Consider the following 22,211-nt stretch of genomic DNA (forward strand, 5'->3'; position numbering starts at 1 on the left):
TGAGCCCCTTGGGAAGGGGATGATCCATCCTGGGTGGCACTTGGGAATGGTCTGAGTCCCCTTGGGAAGGGTCTGAGCCCCCTGGGAATGCTCTGATCCCCCCTGGGTGGCACTTGGGAAGGGTCTGGTGTCCCTGGGAAGGGTCTGATCCTCCTTGGATGGCACTTGGGAATGGTCTGATCCTCTTGGGACGGGTCTGGATGGCACGGGATGACCCTTGATGGCACTGGATCCCTCCTGGATGGCACTTGGGACGGGTCTGAGCCCCTTGGGAAGGGCCTGAATCCTTTGGGAAGGCTCTGATCCCTCCTGGATGCCGCTGGGAAAACCCCACAAAGGCTGCAGGAAGGCTCAGCAGCAGGTTTTGGCCTGCGAGCTGATTTAGGAGCCTCATCCAAGCCCCTGGGTGCAGCAGAGGCCACCAGCCAGCGAGGGAGGGCTGGACGTGCCCTGTGGGATGCACACGGAGAGGGGACGGGGCGGCCACACGGCCCCAGAGCCATCCCGGGACACCGATCGGGGCTGAAAATCCATTTGCCATCCCCGAGCCCAGCGGTGCCGAGAGCCAAACCCCGCCCGCCCATTAACCCCGGAGCCGGCAGGGCCGGGTGAAGCCGCTTCCCCCAGGTCCTTGCTGCTCGTCTCGATCCCAGCCAGGCGTTTCAGCTCGGCGCCGAGGTGTAAAACGAGCCCTGTCCGCTCGCAGCCCCAAACAAAGCGGCCAGAGCCGGCCATGGATCCCCGGGCACCGGGAAAGGGCTGGGGAGGCGTTTGGAGCAAGGGAAACTGAGGCAGGGCTGGCACCGCGGGGAGGATTCACTCTGAGGAGGGGCTGGGGCAAGGAGCTGCAGCCTCGTTCTTCTGTGGGAATGGAAATTTTGGGGGTGGGCTGCCAGTATAATGACAAAAAAATGGCAAAAAATGGCCCAAAATTTACCAAAAACGGCAACAAAAAAAAAATGGGGAAGGGAAGGGAAGGGAAGGGAAGGGAAGGGAAGGGAAGGGAAGGGAAGGGAAGGGAAGGGAAGGGAAGGGAAGGGAAGGGAAGGGAAGGGAAGGGAAGGGAAGGGAAGGGAAGGGAAGGGAAGGGAAGGGAAGGGAAGGGAAGGGAAGGAAAGGAAAGGAAAGGAAAGGAAAGGAAAGGAAAGGAAAGGAAAGGAAAGGAAAGGAAAGGAAAGGAAAGGAAAGGAAAGGAAAGGAAAGGAAAGGAAAGGAAAGGAAAGGAAAGGAAAGGAAAGGGAAAAGGAAAGGGAAAAGGAAAGGAAAAAGGAATCTCAGAGGAGAGTGTAAGAGGAAAGAAATCACTGAGCGGGGCCTGGGCTTCCCCCACCAGAGGGATTCAGGAGATGCTGAGCCCTGAGCCTGAGAAGCTGGGGAGGTGAGCTCGGTGATTCCCGTGGTGTGTCCAGCCAAAATTCCCACTTTAGACTGGAAAATGGGAATCGTGGAATCTCAGAAAGGCCGGGAAATCCCTCAGACAGGACCCCACGAGCAGGGATGTGAAAGCACCCGCAGCCAAACCCAGGGCTGGGAACGAGCCCGGCCGTTCCCCAGGGATCAGAACAGACCCGTGGGGGGCTCCGAGCCCTTTTCCCCCCCCCATCCCCTGGATTTATTTTCCCTCCTGCCGCAGCCTCTCCCTTCCCTGCCCGCTCGGGGCCGTTTATTTATCCACCCTCCCCTCGGGGCCGCTCTCCCTGGGGCGGGGGCACCGGCCCAGCCCGGCCCGGCTCTGTCAGGGCTGTCAGCGCACACCCGCCCCGAGCCCGGCTGGAATTTTAATTGCAATCGCCGCTCCCTGGGCTCAGATAAGGCGCAGCATCACCCCCGGCCCGAGGGGAGCCCCTCGCTGTCCCACGGGGCACCAGACCCGAATCCATGGAGCACCCTGACCCCTGTCCATGCCCTGATAAGGCTCTGCCGGTGCGACAAACTGGGACAAACTGGGAGGAGCTGGGGCTGTCCCACGTCCCTGCGGCAGCGTCCCCTCCCCTCCCGCAGGAGCTTGGTGGTCTGCGCTCCTTATCAGCGCTTATCTGCCGCAGCCGCTCGCTAATGTGACCTTAATGGAGCTCAAATGGACTCGATTTGTTTTATTGCGGCTCAGCGCAGAGCCCGGCACCCCCTGCCCCCCTCCCTCCCTCCCTCCCTCGGCTGCCTTGTTTTGGAAACACGCAGGGAAGGGAAGGGAAGGGGCTGCTCCTTCCTCGGGCTCAGGGGGCAGCCGGAGCCCCCCGGATGGCAGGGGGGGACCCCCGGCACTGTCCCTGCTCCCCCTGATCCTTCTCCTTGCTCCCCTTCTCCTGCTCCTCCTGCGCCCCCGAGCCGCACTGACCCCCCGAGCCGGGAGCGGGGCTGGCAGTGCCCGGTGCCCGCCGTGCCCGGAGATGCTGCCCACGCCCTTCTCGGTGCGGGACATCCTCAAGCTGGAGGCTCCCGGCGCTCCCCGAGCCGCGCAGGACGAGCCGCGGCCGCGTGAGTGCCCGCGGGACGGGACGGGACGGGACGGGACGGGGGAAGCGCCGGGGGGACCCCGCGGAGCCGCTGCCGTTCCCCGAGGGCAGCGCTGCATCCTCGCACCCTCCAGCCCCGCTGCTTCCCCTTTATCCTCCCTTTTCCCTTTATTCCCCTGGTTTTTACCCCCTGTTTTTTGTTTTTTTTTTTTTTTTTTGTTTTTTTTTTTTTTGTTTATTTTTGGTTTGTTTTTTTTTTTTTTTTTGGTTGGTTTTTTTTTTTGTTTGTTTTGTTTTGTTTTCTTTGTTTGTTGTTGGTTTGGTTTGGTTTTTTGTTTTGGGGGTTTTTTTGGGGGGGTTTTTTGTTTGTTTTTTTTTTTTTTTTTACGGTTGTTTGGGGCATTTTCCGGCATGCCGGTGCGCCCTCCGCGCATCCCCCGCGCATCCCCGCAGCTCCGTGTGCGCTCAGGGAAGCGGGACGTCCGCGGGTGGATGGAGCTTGGGGTTGGGGCTGGATTTGGGATTTTCAGGGGTTTTTTCCTGCCCGATGTCACCCCCGTGCCGCGCTCCGTGAGTTGGTCCCGCTGGGGACACGCCCGGCCCGGGAGCGCAGAGCAGCCCCGAGAGGGATCGGGGCTGTCCCGCTTCTCCCCGCAGCTAAAATCCCAAAAATCCCAAAATTTCCTCTGCTCGTGTTCCCTGAACAGGTGGGGAAACCAGTGGGGACAGAGCGGGAGCACCGGGCAGACCGGGAGGGGGGCCCGGGAAGGATTCTGTCCCCTCCACACCTTCCAGAGCTTTCCAGCACCCCCTGGAAATCCCAAATTCCTTCCCAGGGCATCCAAGAGCATCCCGGCCGGAGCTGGACCCGATCCCGGCCGCTCCTCTGCCGCACAAATTCCTAAAAAAAAAAAATCAGAAATCCCCCAAAACAGCATCTCCTCTCAGATTTAAGGATTTCTCTCCCCTCCGCTCCCAGCTCCTTCGGGGGATTTTGTTTTGCCGAAATTCGGAGAAATGTGGGATTGTCCTTTCCTGGGCTGGGTGCAGGGATGGTGGGAAAGGGGATTTGGGGTCTGGAACGCCCGAATCGCGGTGTGCCCCCCCCTCGGACAACGGCGGCAACCCCAAAACATCCGAGGCGTCATTAGGAGGGGGGAAAAGGAGATTTTGTCCAGAATTCGTCTAACACCTTAATAAATTTCCTTTTTTTAAAATTTAAAAATTTTAAAAGGGAGGGGGGAATTTTATCGAGTTCTCATTAAATACCACAGGAAAATTCATATTAAATTTGCCAACTAAATTTACCAAACAACTTAATAAAAAAAAATTAAAAATAGAAAAAGGGGGTGGGAGGAAATTAGGAAATTTTATCCAGAATTCGTGGAACACCTTAATAAAAAATAATAAAAATATTTTAAAAGGGAGGGGGGAATTTTATCGAGTTCTCAATAAATACCACAGGAAAATTCATATTAAATTTACCAACTAAATTTACCAAACCGCTTAATAAAAAAATTTTTAAAATATAAAAAAAAAAGGGAGGGGGAAAAATTAGGAAATTTTATCTAGAATTCGTGTAACACCTTAATAAAAAATAATAAAAAAAATTTTAAAAGGGAGGGGGGAATTTTATCGAGTTCTCATTAAATACCACAGGAAAATTCATATTAAATTTACCAACTAAATTTACCAAACCGCTTAATAAAAAAAATTTAAAAATAAAAAAAAAAAAAAAAGGGAGGGGGAAAAATTAGGAAATTTTATCCAGAATTCGTGGAACACCTTAATAAAAAATAATAAAAAAATTTTAAAAGGGAGGGAGGACTTTTATCGAGTTCTCATTAAATACCACAGGAAAATTCATATTAAATTTACCAACTAAATTTACCAAACCGCTTAATAAAAAAAATTAAAAATTAAAAAAAAAAAAAAAAAGGAGGGGGAAAAATGAGGAAATTTTATCTAGAATTCGTGGAACACCTTAATAAAAAATAATAAAAAAATTTTAAAAGGGAGGGGGGAATTTTATCGAGTTCTCATTAAATACCACAGGAAAATTCATATTAAATTTGCCAACTAAATTTACCAAACAACTTAATAAAAAAAAATTAAAAATAGAAAAAGGGGGTGGGAGGAAATTAGGAAATTTTATCCAGAATTCGTGGAACACCTTAATAAAAAATAATAAAAAAATTTTAAAAGGGAGGGGGGAATTTTATCGAGTTCTCATTAAATACCACAGGAAAATTCATATTAAATTTACCAACTAAATTTACCAAACCGCTTAATAAAAAAATTTTAAAAATAAAAAAAAAAAAAAAAGGGAGGGGGAAAAATTAGGAAATTTTATCCAGAATTCGTGTAACACCTTAATAAAAAATAATAAAAAAATTTTAAAAGGGAGGGAGGACTTTTATCGAGTTCTCATTAAATACCACAGGAAAATTAATATAAAATTTACCAACTAAATTTACCAAAGGATTACCAAACCGCTTAATAAAAAAATTTTAAAAATAAAAAAAAAAAAAAAGGGAGGGGGAAAAATTAGGAAATTTTATCTAGAATTCGTGGAACACCTTAATAAAAAAATAATAAAAAAATTTTAAAAGGGAGGGGGGAATTTTATCGAGTTCTCAATAAATACCACAGGAAAATTCATATTAAATTTACCAACTAAATTTACCAAACCGCTTAATAAAAAAATTTTTAAAATATAAAAAAAAAAAGGGAGGGGGAAAAATTAGGAAATTTTATCTAGAATTCGTGGAACACCTTAATAAAAAATAATAAAAAAATTTTAAAAGGGAGGGGGGAATTTTATCGAGTTCTCATTAAATACCACAGGAAAATTCATATTAAATTTACCAACTAAATTTACCAAACCGCTTAATAAAAAAATTTTTAAAATATAAAAAAAAAGGGAGGGGGAAAAATTAGGAAATTTTATCCAGAATTCGTGTAACAATTTACACGAATATTAAATATAATATTAAAATATAAAAATATATATAATATATAATATTAAAATTAAAATATATATAATAATAATATATAATAATATATTATATATAATATATAATATATATAATATATATAATATATATAATATATATTATATATATTATATATATTATATATAAAAATATATAAAATAATATATATACAATATATATATTATATATAATATATATAATATATTAAAATTAAAATATACATAATATATAATATTAAAATATTAAAATATAATCTTTTTATTATATTTTATTATATTAATAAAATATAATAAAAATAAAATATAATAGAAAATATAATAAAAATAAAAATAATAAAAATATAATAAAAAATATAATAAAAAAATTTAAAAGGGAGGGGGGAATTTTATTGAGTTCTCAATGAATATCACAGGAAAATTCATATTAAATTTAGCAAGCGTCCACCTTTACTTCATGAACCGTCAGCCCTCCTCCACCCTATTCCCACGGGATGCCATTCCCCGCTTCATCCCTCCCTCCGGCCGGGAACGGAGCCGGATTTGGGGCTGATTTTGCTTTGTTCCCCCCCCGCCGCAGGGAAATCGCGGCTCGCCGCGAGCTTCGAGGCCGATGCGGAGCCGGGGGAGCCCCGAGAGGCGCCGGGGCGGCGGCGGCGGCCGCGCGTTCTGTTCTCGCAGGCGCAGGTGCTGGAGCTGGAGCGGCGCTTCCAGCGGCAGAAATACCTGTCCGGGCCCGAGCGGGAGCAGCTGGCGCTGCTGCTGCAGCTCAGCCCCACGCAGGTGAAGATCTGGTTCCAGAACCGGCGCTACAAGAGCAAGCGGCAGCGGCGGGAGCGGTGCCCGCAGCCGGCGGTGCCCGCGGTGCCCCCGCGCACGGCGCCGGTGCCGGTGCTGGTGCGGGACGGCGAACGCTGCCCGGGGGGCTCGCGGCCCTCCCCGGCTCCCTGGGGAGCTCCCGGGCCGTTCTCCTGCGGCTCCTGCCCCGGGGGCGGCGCTTGGTGCGGGTTCCCCGCGGTGCCACCCGGTGCCACCCCCGGCGGTGCCCAGCGCCAGCGCCAGCGCCCGGCCGTGCCCGCGGGGATCGGCAGCGGGAGCCGGGGATAGCGGGGACGGGCACCGGGATGGGCACCGGGACGGGCACAGGGATGGGCACCGGGATGGGCACCGGGACGGGCACCGGGATGGGCACAGGGACGGGCACAAGGACGGGCACAGGGATGGGCACAGGGATGGGCACAGGGACGGGCACCGGGATGGGCACCGGGATGGGCACAGGGATGGGCACCGGGACGGGCACCGGGACGGGCACAGGGATGGGCACAGGGATGGGCACAGGGATGGGCACAGGGATGGGCACCGAGACGGGCACCGGGATGGGCACAGGGATGGACACAGGGACAGGCACCGGGACGGGCACCGGGATGGGCACAGGGACGGGCACCAGGACGGGCACCGGGATGGGCACAAGGATGGGCACCGGGATGGGCACAGGGACAGGCACCGGTACGGGCACCGGGGCAGGCACTGGGACAGGCACAGGGATGGGCACAGGGACGGGCACCGAGACGGGCACCGGGATGGGCACTGGGATGGGCACAGGGATGGGCACCAGGGCGGGCACCAGGACAGGCACCGTGGCGGGCACCGGGATGGGCACCGGGATGGGCAGCGGGGCGGGCACCGGGATGGGCACAGGGACGGGCACAGGGATGGGCACTGGGACAGGCACTGGGACAGGCACAGGGATGGGCACAAGGATGGGCACCGGGACAGGCACAAGGATGGGCACCGGTACGGGCACCGGGGCAGGCACTGGGACAGGCACAGGGATGGGCACCGGGGCAGGCACTGGGACAGGCACAGGGATGGGCACAGGGACGGGCACCGGGACGGGCACCGGGACAGCGCCCCGTGCTCCAGAGCCCAGCCCCGGTCGGGCAGCGGGCACAGCCAAGGCATTCCTGCGGGCCCAGAGGGTTTCGGCACCCAACCCCAAAGGGTTTCAGCAGCCGCATCCGGAGGATTCCGCCAGTCCCAAGGATGGCACATCCAGGTCCGGAGGATTCCTGCCAGCCCAAAAGGATTTCAGCATCCAAATCCAGATTTCTGCTAGCCCCAAGGATTTCAGCGGCCAAATCCAAAGGATTCCCGCCAGCCCAAAGGATCTCAGCCACATCCAAAAGATTTCTCACATCCCAAAGGATTTCAGCAGCCAAATCCAAAGGATTCCTGCCAGGCCCAAAGACTTCAGCAGCCGCATCCAGAGGATTCCTGCCACCCCAGAGGATTTCAGCAGCCAGATCCAAAGGATTCCTATTATTGATAATATTTAATGTTTTGTGTTCCTGTAATGTCTAGATTTATTTTTGAAATCCCAAAGGATTTCAGCAACCAGATCCAAAGGATTTCAGCAGCCACATCCAAAGGATTCCTATTATTGACAATATTTAATGCTTTGTGTTCCTGTAATTTCTAGATTAATTTTTGAAATCCCAAAGGATTTCAGCATCCAAATCCAGAGGATTCCTGCCTGCCCAGAGGATTTCAGCAGCCAAATCCAAAGATTTCTATCAGCCCAAAAGATTTCAGCATCCAAATCCAAAAGATTCTTGTCAGCCCCAAGGATCTCAGCAGCCACATCCAAAGGATTCCTGCCAGCCCAAAGGATTTCAGCAGCCAAATCCAAAGGATTCCTATTATTGACAATATTTAATATTTTGTGTTCCTGTCATTTCTAGATTAATTTTTGAAATCCCAAAGAATTTCAGCAGCCAAATCCAAAGGATTCCTGCCAGGCCCAAAGACTTCAGCAGCCGCATCCAGAGGATTCCTGCCACCCCAGAGGATTCCTGCCACCCCAGAGGATTCCTGCCACTCCAAAGGATTTCAGCAGCCACATCCAAAGGATTCCTATTATTGATAATATTTAATGCTTTGTGTTCCTGTAATTTCTAGATTAATTTTTGAAATCCCAAAGGATTTCAGCATCCCCATCCAGAGGATTCCTGCCACTCCAAAGGATTTCAGCAGCCGCATCCAAAGGATTTCTGTCAGCCCAAAAGGATTTCAGCATCCAAATCTAAAGGATTCCTGCCAGCAGTCAAACACAAAGGGTTCCTGCCAGCAAAATCCAAAGGATTCCTGCCACTCCAAAGGGTTTCAGCAGCCAGATCCAAAGGATTCCTATTATTGACAACATTTAATGTTTTGTGTTCCTGTCATTTCTAGATTTATTTTTGAAATCCCAAAGGATTTCAGCATCCATATCCAAAGGATTCCTGCCAGCCCAGAGGGTTTCAGCAGCCAAATCCAAAGGATTCCTGCCAGCCCCAAAGACTTCAGCAGCCGCATCCAGAGGATTCCTGCCACCCCAAAGAATTTCAGCAGCCAGATCCAAAGGATTCCTATTATTGACAATATTTAAAGTTTTGTGTTCCTGTAATGTCTAGATTTATTTTTGAAATCCCAAAGGATTTCAGCATCCAGATCCAAAGGATTCCTGTCAGCCCAGAGGGTTTCAGCAGCCACATCCAAAGGATTCCTGCCGGCCCCAAGGATTTCACCACCGAAATCCAGAGGATTCCCTCCAGTCCCAAGGATTACAGCAGCCAGATCCACAGGATTCCTGCCACTCCAAAGGATTTCTACAGCCACGGCCAGAGGATTCCTGCCTGCCCAGAGGATTTCAGCAGCCAAATCCAAAGATTTCTATCAGCCCAAAAGATTTCAGCATCCAAATCCAAAAGATTCTTGTCAGCCCCAAGGATCTCAGCAGCCACATCCAAAGGATTCCTGCCAGCCCAAAGGATTTCAGCAGCCAAATCCAAAGGATTCCTATTATTGACAATATTTAATATTTTGTGTTCCTGTAATTTCTAGATTAATTTTTGAAATCCCAAAGAATTTCAGCAGCCAAATCCAAAGGATTCCTGCCAGGCCCAAAGACTTCAGCAGCCGCATCCAGAGGATTCCTGCCACCCCAGAGGATTCCTGCCACTCCAAAGGATTTCAGCAGCCACATCCAAAGGATTCCTATTATTGATAATATTTAATGCTTTGTGTTCCTGTAATTTCTAGATTAATTTTTGAAATCCCAAAGGATTTCAGCATCCAAATCCAGAGGATTCCTGCCACTCCAAAGGATTTCAGCAGCCGCATCCAAAGGATTTCTGTCAGCCCAAAAGGATTTCAGCATCCAAATCTAAAGGATTCCTGCCAGCAAACACAAAGGGTTCCTGCCAGCCAAATCCAAAGGATTTCTGCCACTCCAAAGGGTTTCAGCAGCCAGATCCAAAGGATTCCTATTATTGACAACATTTAATGTTTTGTGTTCCTGTGATTTCTAGATTTATTTTTGAAATCCCAAAGGATTTCAGCAGCCAAATCCAAAGGATTCCTGCCAGGCCCAAAGACTTCAGCAGCCACATCCACAGGATTCCTGCCACCCCAAAGGATTTCAGCAGCCACATCCAAAACATTCCTATTATTGACAATATTTAATGTTTTGTGTTCCTGTCATTTCTAGATTTATTTTTGAAATCCCAAAGGATTTCAGCAACCAGATCCAAAGGATTTCAGCAGCCAGATCCAAAGGATTCCTATTATTGACAATGTTTAATGTTTTGTGTTCCTATAATTTCTAGATTTATTTTTGAAATCCCAAAGGATTTCAGCAGCCAAATCCAAAGGATTCCTATTATTGACAATATTTAATGTTTGGTGTTCCTGTAATTTCTAGATTCATTTTTGCCAGCCCAAAGGATTTCAGCATCCAAATCCAAAGGATTCCTGCCAGCCCCAAAGACTTCAGCAGCTGCATCCAGAGGATTCCTGCCACCCCAGAGGATTCCTGCCACTCCAAAGGATTTCATCAGCCAGATCCAAAGGATTTCTGCCAGACCAAAGGGTTTCAGCATCCAGAGCCAAAGGATTCCTATTATTGACAACATTTAATGTTTTGTGTTCCTGTCATTTCTAGATTTATTTTTTAAATCCCAAAGGATTTCAGCAGCCACATCCAAAGGATTCCTGCCAGCCCAAAGGATTTCACTATCCAAATCCAAAGGATTCCTGTCACTCCAAAGGATTTCAGCAGCCAAATCCAAAGGATTCCTATTATTGACAATATTTAATATTTTGTGTTCCTGTCATTTCTAGATTTATTTTTTAAATCCCAAAGGATTTCAGCATCCATATCCAAAGGATTCCTGTCAGCCCAGAGGGTTTCAGCAGCCAAATCCAAAGGATTCCTGCCAGGCCCAAAGACTTCAGCAGCCGCATCCAGAGGATTCCTGCCACCCCAAAGAATTTCAGCAGCCAGATCCAAAGGATTCCTATTATTGACAATATTTAATGCTTTGTGATCCTGTAATTTCTAGATTCATTTTTGCCAGCCCAAAGGATACCAGCAGCCACATCCAGAGGATTCTTGCTAGCTCAGAGGATTTCAGCAGCCAAATCCAAAGATTTCCCTCAGCCCAAAAGATTTCAGCATCCAAATCCAAAAGATTCCTGCCAGCCCAAAGGATTTCAGCAGCCAAATCCAAAGGATTCCAATTATTGACAATATTTAATGCTTTGTGTTCCTGTAATTTCTAGATTTATTTCTGGTTTGTTTTTCTCAATAAGTCCCAGCACAGGTATGGATTTCTGCCTTTATTATTAATATTATTGTTACTATTATTATTATTATTATTATTATTATTATTATTTGCAAGTAAAAACTGAACAGCGCAATTGTGGTTTCGCTCTCTTGTCATTTCTCACTTGGTATTTTGAATTTTACCATCTGCAATTTGCACCTGAGCATCCAAACCTGAGCCAAAGAAAAATCAAAATCAAATCAAATCCTGATGGTCCAGGCAAAAATCACCTTTTAGTCCAAGTTTGGGAATTCCACGGGGAATTCCTTTTCCCTGCAATTCCACAAGAAATTCATTTTCCCTGATATTCTACAGTGAGTTCCTTTTCCCTTCAATTCCACAGGGAATTCCTTTTCCCTGAATTCCACAGGGTCCTTTTCCCTGCAGATCCACAGAAAATCCCCTTTTTCCCTGCAATTCTACAGAAAATTCCCTTTTCCCTGCATTCCACAGGGAATTCCTTTTCCCCGAATTCCACAGGGAATTCCCTTTCCCTGCAGATCCATAGAAAATTCCCTTTTCCCCTGCAGTTCCACAGGGAATTAATTTTCCCTGCAATTCCACAGGAAAATTCCTTTCCCCTTCAATTCTACAGGGAATTCCTTTTCCCTTCAACTCTATAGGGAATTCTCTTTCCCCAGCAACTCCACATGGAATTCCCTTTCCCCTGCAGTTCCACAGGGTCCTTTTCCCTGTAAATCCACAGGGAATTCTCCTCACCCTTGAATCCCACAGGGAATTCCCTTTTCCCTGCAATTCCACAGAAAATTCCCTTTTCCCTGCAGTTCCACGAGGTCCTTTTCCATGTGATTCCACATGGAATTCCCTTTTCCCTGTGATTCCACATGGAATTCCCTTTTCCCTTGAATTCCCTTTCCCCTGCAATTTCCACAGAAAAATTCCTTTACATGCAATTCCACAGGGTCCTTTTCCCTGCAGTTCCACGGGGAATTCCCTTTCCCCTGCAGCTCCACAGGGAATTCCTTTTTCCTGAATTCCACAGGGTCCTTTTCCCTGCAGATCCACAGAAAATTCTCTTTTCCCCTGCAGTTCCACAGGAAAATCCTTTTCCCGCGTAATTCTACAGGGAACTCCTTTTTTCCTGCAATTCCACAGTGTCCTTTTCCCTTCATTTCCACAGGGAATTTCCTTTTCCCTGCAGTTCCCCAGGGATTCCCTTTTCCCTTCAATTCCACTGGGAATTCCCTTCACCTGCAGTTCCACAGGGAATTAATTTTCCCTGCAATTCCTCAGGGAACTCCCTTTCCCCTGCAATTCCGTAAGGAATTCCCTTTCCCCTGCAGTTGCACAGGGAATTCCTTTTCCCTGTGATTCCACATGGAATTCCCTCTTCCCTTCAATCCCACTGGGAATTCCCTTTCCCCTGCATTCCACAGGGTCCTTTTCCCTGTAAATCCACAGGGAATTCTCCTCACCCTTGAATCCCACAGGAAAATCCCTTTTTCCTGCAACTCCACATGGAATTCCATTTTCCCTGCAGTTCCACGAGGTCCTTTTCCCTGTGATTCCACATGGAATTCCCTTTTCCCTTGAATTCCACATGGAATTCCCTTTTCCCTGTGATTCCACATGGAATTCCCTTTTCCCTTGAATTCCCTTTCCCCTGCAATTTCCACAGAAAAATTCCTTTACCTGCAATTCCACAGGGTCCTTTTCCCTGCAGTTCCACGGGGAATTCATTTCCCCTGCAGTTCCACAGGGAATTCCTTTCTCCTGAATTCCACAGGGTCCTTTTCCCTGCAGTTCCACGGGGAATTCATTTCCCCTGCAGTTCCACAGGGAATTCCTTTCTCCTGAATTCCACAGGGTCCTTTTCCCTGCAGATCCACAGAAAATTCTCTTTTCCCCTGCAGTTCCACAGGAAAATCCTTTTCCTGTGCAATTCTACAGGGAACTCCTTTTTTCCTGCAATTCCACAGTGTCCTTTTCCCTTCAATTCCACAGGGAATTCCCTTCACCTGCAGTTCCACAGGGAATTAATTTTCCCTGCAATTCCTCAGGGAACTCCCTTTTCCCTGCAATTCCGCAAGGAATTCCCTTTCCCCTGCAGTTCCACAGGGTCCTTTTCCCTGTAAATCCACAGGGAATTCTCCTCACCCTTGAATCCCACAGGGAATTCCCTTTTCCCTGCAATTCCACAGGAATTCCCTTTTCCCTGCAGTTCCACGAGGTCCTTTTCCATGTGATTCCACATGGAATTCCCTTTTCCCTGTGATTCCACATGGAATTCCCTTTTCCCTTGAATTCCCTTTCCCCTGCAATTCCACAGAAAAATTCCTTTACCTGGAATTCCACAGGGTCCTTTTCCCTGCAGTTCCACGGGGAATTAATTTCCCCTGCAATTCCACAGGGAATTCCTTTTTCCTGAATTCCACAGGGTCCTTTTCCCTGCAGATCCACAGAAAATTCTCTTTTCCCCTGCAGTTCCACAGGAAAATCCTTTTCCCGCGCAATTCTACAGGGAACTCCTTTTTTCCTGCAATTCCACAGTGTCCTTTTCCCTTCATTTCCACAGGGAATTTCCTTTTCCCTGCAGTTCCCCAGGGATTCCCTTTTCCCTTCAATTCCACTGGGAATTCCCTTCACCTGCAGTTCCACAGGGAATTAATTTTCCCTGCAATTCCTCAGGGAACTCCCTTTCCCCTGCAATTCCGTAAGGAATTCCCTTTCCCCTGCAGTTGCACAGGGAATTCCTTTTCCCTGTGATTCCACATGGAATTCCCTCTTCCCTTCAATCCCACTGGGAATTCCCTTTCCCCTGCATTCCACAGGGTCCTTTTCCCTGTAAATCCACAGGGAATTCTCCTCACCCTTGAATCCCTCAGGAAAATCCCTTTTCTCTGCAATTCCACATGGAATTCCATTTTCCCCGCAGTCCCACAGGGAATTCCTTTTCCCTGAATTCCACAAGATCTTTTTCCCTGCAACTCCGCATGGAATTCCATTTTCCCTGCCATCCCACAGGGAATTCCTTTTCCCTGAATTCCACAAGATCTTTTTCCCTGCAACTCCACATGGAATTCCATTTTCCCTGCCATCCCACAGGGAATTCCTTTTCCCTGAATTCCACAAGATCTTTTTCCCTGCAACTCCTCATGGAATTCCATTTTCCCCGCAGTTCCACAGGGAATTCCCTTTTCCCTGAATTCCACAAGATCTTTTTCCCTGCAACTCCGCATGGAATTCCATTTTCCCTGCCATCCCACAGGGAATTCCTTTTCCCTGAATTCCACAAGATCTTTTTCCCTGCAACTCCACATGGAATTCCATTTTCCCTGCAATCCCACAGGGAATTCCTTTTCCCTGCCCTCACCTGAAATCCCCAACAACACCGGGATTTTCCTTGGAGCTCCAGCCACAAATCCCAGGAATCTCCCCCAAATGAAGGCAGAAATAAGGAAGGAATTATTTTCTTTTTTCCCCCAGGAATAAAAGCCTGGAATTGGGAATGGTGAGAGCTCCGGGCAAAGCCCCCAGGGACGGGCTGGGATTGTTGGGATCGCCCAGGGCACGATTTGGACTCGATGAGCCCGTGGGTCCCTCCCAGCTCAGGATTTTCCCAATTCCTCCATAATTCTGCCCAAAATTCCCTTTCTCTGCCCAAACCCAGGCTCAGCCACTGCAGCCCCTGAGCTTTCCCAAGCTTGGGGGGATAATTCCCAAACCAGAGGCTGCAGAAGGAAAAAAGGGCTGGAAAAGCCAAATTTGGGGCGCGTTTGCACAAACCGGCGGCTGTAACCAAACACCTCCTGTAGAATCAACAAAGCCCGTGGGGGATTTGAGGAAAATCTTTTGTTTCCCTTTTTAAGGGTAAAAAAAAAAAAGCCAGGCCGGGCTGAAGGGGATGGGTTTGGGAATTAAAGGAGGCAACAGGGCTGATATTCCAGCAGGAAAAGGGGTTTGGAGACAGCAGAGGTGGAGGAGTAAATAAATAATTTTTTTTATAAATTCATATTTATAAATTCATATTTATATGAATTTATATTTAGATAAATTATATATTTAGAGATAATATTCATATTTAGAGATAAATTCATATTTAGAGATTTATTTAAATAGAAACTGCCCGCAATTCTCAGGGATTCTGCTCATGAGCATCCCCAGAGCTCCCACGGGACCTTCCCCAGGAGATGGATTTGCCTTGGGATGGCACCAGGTGAATTTTTAATCCCTTTTTTTCCCACATCCGGGGGATCCCGAGGCTGCTGGGGTTGTTTTCCAACAACCACAAACAAATCGGATCCTCAGGACAGAATCTGCTCCAGCAGGCGGCTCCCTCTGTGTTTTTATTTGGATTTTGCTCCTTTTGGGTGACCGAGACTTTGTTGTTAAAGGTGTTGAGGCTTCTTAAATGACCTGAGGGATTAGTCTGAGGTTCAGACTTGAACTTTCAGCCTTTTCCATGCCAGGATTTGCCTCTGGAGCTGCTCTCCCTGGCTTTTAAATCATCCCCAGGCAGCTTTGCAAAGCTTTGACATTTCCCCGTTTTCCGAGACGCTGGGAGTTCATCAAAGGGGATGCATTTGAGGAAAACCCACAAAATAAATTTAAAACCCACTTAACCCTTTTATTTCTCTGCTTTTCCCCGTGGAAGCAGCGTTTTCCCAAAGAGCTCAGGGGTGGAAATCATTCCCATTTGAGGAAAACCCTCAAAATAAATTTTAAAACCACCCAACCATTTTACTTCTCTGCTTTTCCCTGTGGAAGCAGCACTTTCCCAAATAGCTCAGGGGTGGAAATCATTCCCATCACAAATTTAAAACCACCCAACCCTTTTATTTCCGTGCTTTTCCCCCTGGAAGCAGATTTTTCCTAAAGAGCTCAGGGGTGGAAATCATTCCCATTTGAGGAAAACCCTCAAAATAAATTTTTAAACCACCCAACCATTTTATTTCCGTGCTTTTCCCTGTGGAAGCAGCATTTTCCCGAAGAGCTCAGGGGTGGAAACGCTCGTGGGAGCGTTTTCCCAAATAGCTCCCGTGAGCGAGGGGAGCAGAGCTGGGACCGGGGTGATGGATGCAGAGCTCCTCCAAGGATGCTCTTCCAAAAAATCCCAGCCCGGACGCATTTGATCCCAAATCCACGCGCTCGTCTTCAGGTGCGGGGGGGGGTTTGTGAGCAGAGAGAGCGAAGGAGGCGCGGAGGGGCGGCTGTGACCCCCCAAATCCACAGGAGGGACTCCGGGAGCGGGATGGGGAAGGCAGCGCCCCAAAGCCGAGCCCCGGGCAGGGGCGGGACCGTGCGGGCGCTCCAATCAGCCCCGGGAGGTTTGGCCCGGGCCGGATAAATGCGGGCAGGGCCGGGCGGGGCCGCAGCGAGCCCCGGGCATGAGCTCGGCCCGCACCCCCCCGGCCATGAGCGGCTCCCCCGGGCCCGGCCCCGCACGGCCCCGCAGCTCCTTCCTCATCCAGGACATCCTGCGGGAGCCCGAGCGAGCCCCGGGCAGCGGGAACGAGGAGCGGGGAGCGGCCCCCGAGGGGAGCAGCGCGGGCAGCGCGGCCACGGGAGCGCCCCCCGAGGGTCCCCAGCCCAGCGGAGCCCCCGGGACAGCGCGGGGAGCAGAGCCGGGTGAGCCGGGGGAACGGGAACGGAACGGAACGGGAACGGGAACGGGAACGGAACGGGAACGGCTGTGCTGGGGCGGGAGGGAGGGAGCGGGAATCCATCGGGGATGGAGCGGGAATTGATCGGGAATCGATCGGGGATGGATCGGGAATGGCTGTGCTTGGGACAGGGAATGGATTGGGAATCGATCGGGAATCGATCGGGAATCGATCGGGAATGGATCGGGAATGGCTGTGCTTGGGACAGGGAATGGATTGGGAATTGATCGGGAATCGATCGGGGATGGATCGGGAATGGCTGTGCTTGGGACAGGGAATGGATTGGGAATTGATTGGGAATTGATCGGGGATGGAGCGGGGATGGATTGGGAATGGATCAGGAATGGCTGTGCTTGGGACAGGGAATGGATTGGGAATTGATCGGGAATCGATCGGGGATGGATCGGGAATGGATCGGGAATGGCTGTGCTTGGGACAGGGAATGGATTGGGAATTGATTGGGAATTGATCGGGGATGGAGCGGGGATGGATTGGGAATGGATCAGGAATGGCTGTGCTTGGGACAGGGAATGGATTGGGAATTGATTGGGAATTGATCGGGGATGGAGCGGGGATGGATTGGGAATGGATCAGGAATGGCTGTGCTTGGGACAGGGAATGGATTGGGAATTGATCGGGAATCGATCGGGGATGGATCGGGAATGGCTGTGCTTGGGACAGGGAATGGATTGGGAATTGATTGGGAATTGATCGGGGATGGAGCGGGGATGGATTGGGAATGGATCAGGAATGGCTGTGCTTGGGACAGGGAATGGATCGGGAGTGGATCAGGAATGGATCAGGTGTGGATCAGAAACGGATCAGGAATGGATCAGGTGTGGATCAGAAACGGATCAGGAATGGATCAGGGGTGGATCAGAAATGGATCAGGAATGGATCAGGGGTGGACTGGGGATGAATTGGGAATGGATCGGGACATCTGTGCTTGGGACAGGGAATTGATCAGGGATGGACCAGGAATGGATTGGGAATGGATCAGGAGTGGATTTGGGATGGATCGGGAATGGCTGTGCTTGGAACAGGGAATGGACTGGGAATTGATCTGGAATGGATCAGGAATGGATCAGGGATGGCTGTGCTTGGGACAGGGAATGGATCAGGGATTGATCAGGAATGGATCAGGGAATGGCTCAGGAATGCTGTGCTTGGGACAGGGAATGGATCAGGGATTGATCAGGAATGGATCAGGAACGGCTGTGCTTGGGATAAGGAATGGATCAGGAATGGATCAGGAACGGCTGTGCTTGGATCAGGGATGGATCACAAATGGATCAGGAACGGCTGTGCTTGGATCAGGGAATGGATCGGGAATGGATCAGGGATGGATCAGGACAGTCTGTGCTTCGAGGGTGGATTTGGAAAGGATCGTGATTGGATCAGGAATGTCTGAGTCTGGGATAAGGAATGGATCAGGACAGCCTGCGCTTCGGTTGGGGATGGATTGGGAATTGATCGAGAATTGTCTGAGTCTGGAATAAGGAATGGATTGGGAATGGATTGGGCATGGATCAGGAATGGCTGTGCTTGGATCAGGGATTGATCGGGGATTGATCAGGAGTGTCTGAGCATGGATCAGGAGAGTCTGTGCTTGGGTCGAGGACTGGGAATGGATCAGGAGTGGCTGTGCTTGTTGAATCAGGGAATGAATCAGGGATTGATCAGGAATGGATCAGAGATGAATCAGGGATTGATCAGGAATGGATCAGAGATGAATCAGGGATTGATCAGGAATGGATCAGGGGTGTCAGAGCATTGATCAGGAATGGATCAGGATCCAGACCCAGCTGCTGGAGCCACTCTTGGATTAAACTCCAGGAATGTCTGAGCTGGAGCAGAGGAGCATAAGGAATTCAGAGACTGAGTGAGAACCTTTCCCCAGTGCCCCAAAGGGCTCCAAGCTCAGAATCTGCCTAAAATGTTGCTAAAAACCCAATTTGATGCATTTCTACAAAAGCTTCAGTAAGAAATTCCCTTTCATCAGATCCCAGAAAAGGCACCTTGGGAAGGGGCTGCCCAGAGGGGGAGAAGCAGCATCCCAAAATCCCAGTGGGACACAGGAATCTGGGGACAAGATTTTTGGAGAGGGGAGTCAGCCTTTCCCTGCCCAAACAGCCCCAAATCCCTTTGGAATTCTCCAGCACCAGCTCTGGCTCCGACAGCCCTGCCAGGGGAATTTTGGCTTTCCAGCCCAATTCTGTTAACAGGAATTCCGACATAAAAGCTCTGGGATTCCAGGGACAACCAGGATTCACAAACTGGGAATTCATTCAATCCCTTGGGTGTTTTCTCGAGCTTCTGTTCACACCTTAAGAAAATAAACGGAGAAATGGCCAAAAGCCAAAAGAATTGGCTGATTTCCATTTGGATAACGCTCAAAAAGGGATTAACTCCGGAAATAAATTTATCTGAGGGGTTTTAGCTGTTGTGGGTGAGACTTCCCTGGAAGTGGGAATTTTTGTCCAGGTGGGAATTTGTGTCCAAGTGAGAATATTTTGTCCAAGTGGAGATTTGTGTCCAAGCGGGAACACTTTGTCCAGGTGAGGATTTTTTGTCCAGGTGTGAATTTTGTCCAAGTAGGAATTTCTGTCCAGGTGGGAACTTTTGTCCAAGTGGGAATTTTTTCCAAGCCAGGATTTGTGTCCAAGTGGGAATATTTTGTCCAAGTGGGAATATTTTGTCCAAGTGGGGATTTTTGTGCAGGTGGGAATTTTTGGACAAGTGGGGATTTTGTCCAAGTGGGATTTTTCCGCATGGGAATTTTTGTCCAAGTGAGAACTTTTGTCCAGGAGGGGAATTTTGTCCAGGTGGGGCTTTGTGTCCAAGTGGGAATTTTTGTCCAGATGTCCTGTCCTGTCCTATCATATCCTATCCTAAGTGGGAATTTCTCTCCCAGTGGGAATTTTTGTCCAGGTGGGAATTTGTGTCCAAGTTCGGATTTTTGTGCAGGTGGGAATTTCGTGTCCAAGTGGGAATTTTTGTCCAGATGTCCTGTCCTATCCTATCCTATCCTGTCCCAGGTGGGAATTTCTGTCCCAATGGGAATTTGTGTCCAGGTGGGAATTTTTATCCTAGTGGGAATTTTTGTGCAAGTTGGGATTTTTGCCCAAGTGGGAATTTTTTTCAGGTGGGGTTTTTTATCCGAGTGGGAACTTTTTTCTGAATGGGAATATTTTGTCCAGGTGGGAATTTTTACCCAAGTGAGAATTTGTGTCCAGGCGGGAATTTGTGTCCAAGTGGGGATTTTCGTCCAGGTGGAATTTTTCTGCATGGGAATTTTTGTCCAAGTGAGAACTTTTGTCCAGGAGGGGATTTTTGTCCAAGTGGAAATTTATATCCAACTGGGAATTTTTGTCCAGATGTCCAATCCTATCCCAGGTGGGAATTTCTCTCCCAGTGGGAATTTGTGTCCAAGCGGGAATATTTTGTCCAGGTGAGGATTTTTTTCCAGTTGTGAATTTTGTCCAAGTAGGAATTTTTGTCCAAGTGGGGATTTTTTTCCAGGTGTGAACTTTAGTCCAAGTGAGAATTTTTATCCAGGTGGGAATTTGTGTCCAATCCAAGTGGGGATTTTTGTCAGGTGGGAATTTTTGCACAAGTGGACATTTTTGTACAGGTGTGAATTTTGCCCAAGTAGGAATTTTTGTCCCGGTGGGATTTTCATCCAAGCGAGGATTTTCGTCCAAGAGGGAACTTTCGTCCAAGAGGGAATTTGCGTCCAAGCGGGAATTTTATCCGAGTGGGAATTTTTATCCCAGTGGGAATCTTTCCCCAATGGGGATTTTTCCAAGCGTTTCTTTCCCGTTTTTCCCTTCCAGAAGCGCCGCCGGGGCCGTTCCTGCCCGAGCGCGGCCCCTCCGCGGCCCCACCGCCCCCCAGGCCGGGCAAACGCTCCCGAGCCGCCTTCTCGCACAGCCAGGTGATCGAGCTGGAGCGCAAATTCAGCCACCAGAAATACCTGTCAGCCCCCGAGAGAGCGCACCTGGCCCGGCACCTGCAGCTCACCGAGACCCAGGTGAAGATCTGGTTCCAGAACAGGAGGTACAAGACCAAGAGGAAACAGGTGGTGGCCGGGATGAGCCGCTTGGACTCGCGGCAGGAAGCGCCAGAATTCCCGGGAATGTCGCTGCTGGCGCTCAGGGGCGCCTGGCCCTACCTGCCCTGCCTCTACTACGTCAACTCCTGGAGCCCCTCCTGGTAGAAATGGCTTTTGTAGGTAGAAAAGGTCTGGTTTCCATAAATTCAGAGGGTTTTGTAGTGGCAGCGTGAAATGGTCTCATCACTAACACTGAAATAACCAAAGAACATTTAATATCAGTTAATTCAGTGTTTGATTGCAATGCTTTGGGAATTCCGAGGGTATCCTTGGCCCCTCCATCCCTGGAAGTGCCCAAATCCAGGCTGGAGGAGATTTGGAGCTGAGGACACCTGGCCCTACCTGCCCTGCCTGTACTACGTCAAATCCTGGAGCCCCTCCTGGTAGAAATGGCTTTTTTGGTGTTTTTTCCTTAATCCAGAGGAGAGTTATTGCAGTGGCAATGTTCCATAGTGGCAACGTGAAATTGTCTCATCACTAACGCTGAAATAACCAAAGAAACAGCCCAAAATGTTAATATCAGTTAATTCAGTGTTTGATTGCAGTGCTCTGGGAATTCCCAGCGAATCCGTGGCTGCTCCATCCCTGGAGGTGCCCAAATCCAGGCTGGAGCTGAGGGCACCTGGCCCTACCTGCCCTGCCTGTACTGCATCAGTTCCTGGAGCCCCTCCTGGTAGAAATGGCTTTTGTAGGTAGAAAAGGTCTGGTTTTCCATAAATCCAGAGGGTTTTGTAGTGGCAGCGTGAAATTGTCTCATCACTAACACTGAAATAACCAAAGAAACTTTAATATCAATTAATTCAGTGTTTGATTGCAGTGCTCTGGGAATTCCCAGCAAATCCGTGGCTGCTCCATCCCTGGAAGTGCCCAAATCCAGGCTGGAGCTGAGGGTGCCTGGCCCTACCTGCCCTGCCTGTACTGCATCAGTTCCTGGAGCCCCTCCTGGTAGAAATGGCTTTTTAAGTTGTTTTTCCCTAAATCCAGAAGGGAGGGATTGCAGTGGCAGCGTTTTGTAGTGGCAGCGTGAAATTGTCTCATCACCAACACTGAAATAATTGAAAAAGAGCCCAAAATCTTAATTGCAGTGCTCTGGGAATTCCCACGGCAAGCCATCCCTGGAAGCACCCAAATCCAGGCTGGAGCTGAGGGCACCTGGCCCTACCTGCCCTGACTCTACTACGTCAGCTCCTGGAGCCCCTCCTGGTAGAAATGGCTTTTTTAGGTGGAAAAGGTCTGGTTTCCATAAATTCAGAGGGTTTTGTAGTGGCAGCGTGAAATGGTCTCATCACTAACACTGAAATAACTGCAGAACATTTAATATCAGTTAATTCAGTGTTTGATTGCAGTGCTCTGGGAATTCCCAGGGAATCCATGGCCCCTCCA

The 22,211-nt window shown here is 48.8% G+C and overlaps 2 protein-coding genes across 2 annotated transcripts; both read left to right on the forward strand.

The window, feature by feature from the left end:
* The first annotated feature begins 2,387 nt into the window (after positions 1–2,387).
* On the forward strand, positions 2,388–6,552 carry NKX2-6 (NK2 homeobox 6). Its single transcript, XM_058820070.1, has 2 exons — positions 2,388–2,475; positions 6,026–6,552. The coding sequence occupies exons 1-2, from the start codon at positions 2,388–2,390 to the stop codon at positions 6,550–6,552; spliced, it is 615 nt and encodes a 204-aa protein (XP_058676053.1).
* A 9,886-nt stretch (positions 6,553–16,438) lies between these two features.
* Positions 16,439–20,933, forward strand: NKX3-1 (NK3 homeobox 1). The gene is made up of 2 exons (XM_058820072.1): positions 16,439–16,679; positions 20,551–20,933. Exons 1-2 carry the CDS (start codon positions 16,439–16,441, stop codon positions 20,931–20,933), a joined length of 624 nt encoding a protein of 207 aa, XP_058676055.1.
* Positions 20,934–22,211: the final 1,278 nt, after the last annotated feature.

Source organism: Ammospiza caudacuta, chromosome 26, assembly GCF_027887145.1.
Source record: "Ammospiza caudacuta isolate bAmmCau1 chromosome 26, bAmmCau1.pri, whole genome shotgun sequence".
Classification (NCBI taxonomy): Eukaryota; Metazoa; Chordata; class Aves; order Passeriformes; family Passerellidae; genus Ammospiza; species Ammospiza caudacuta.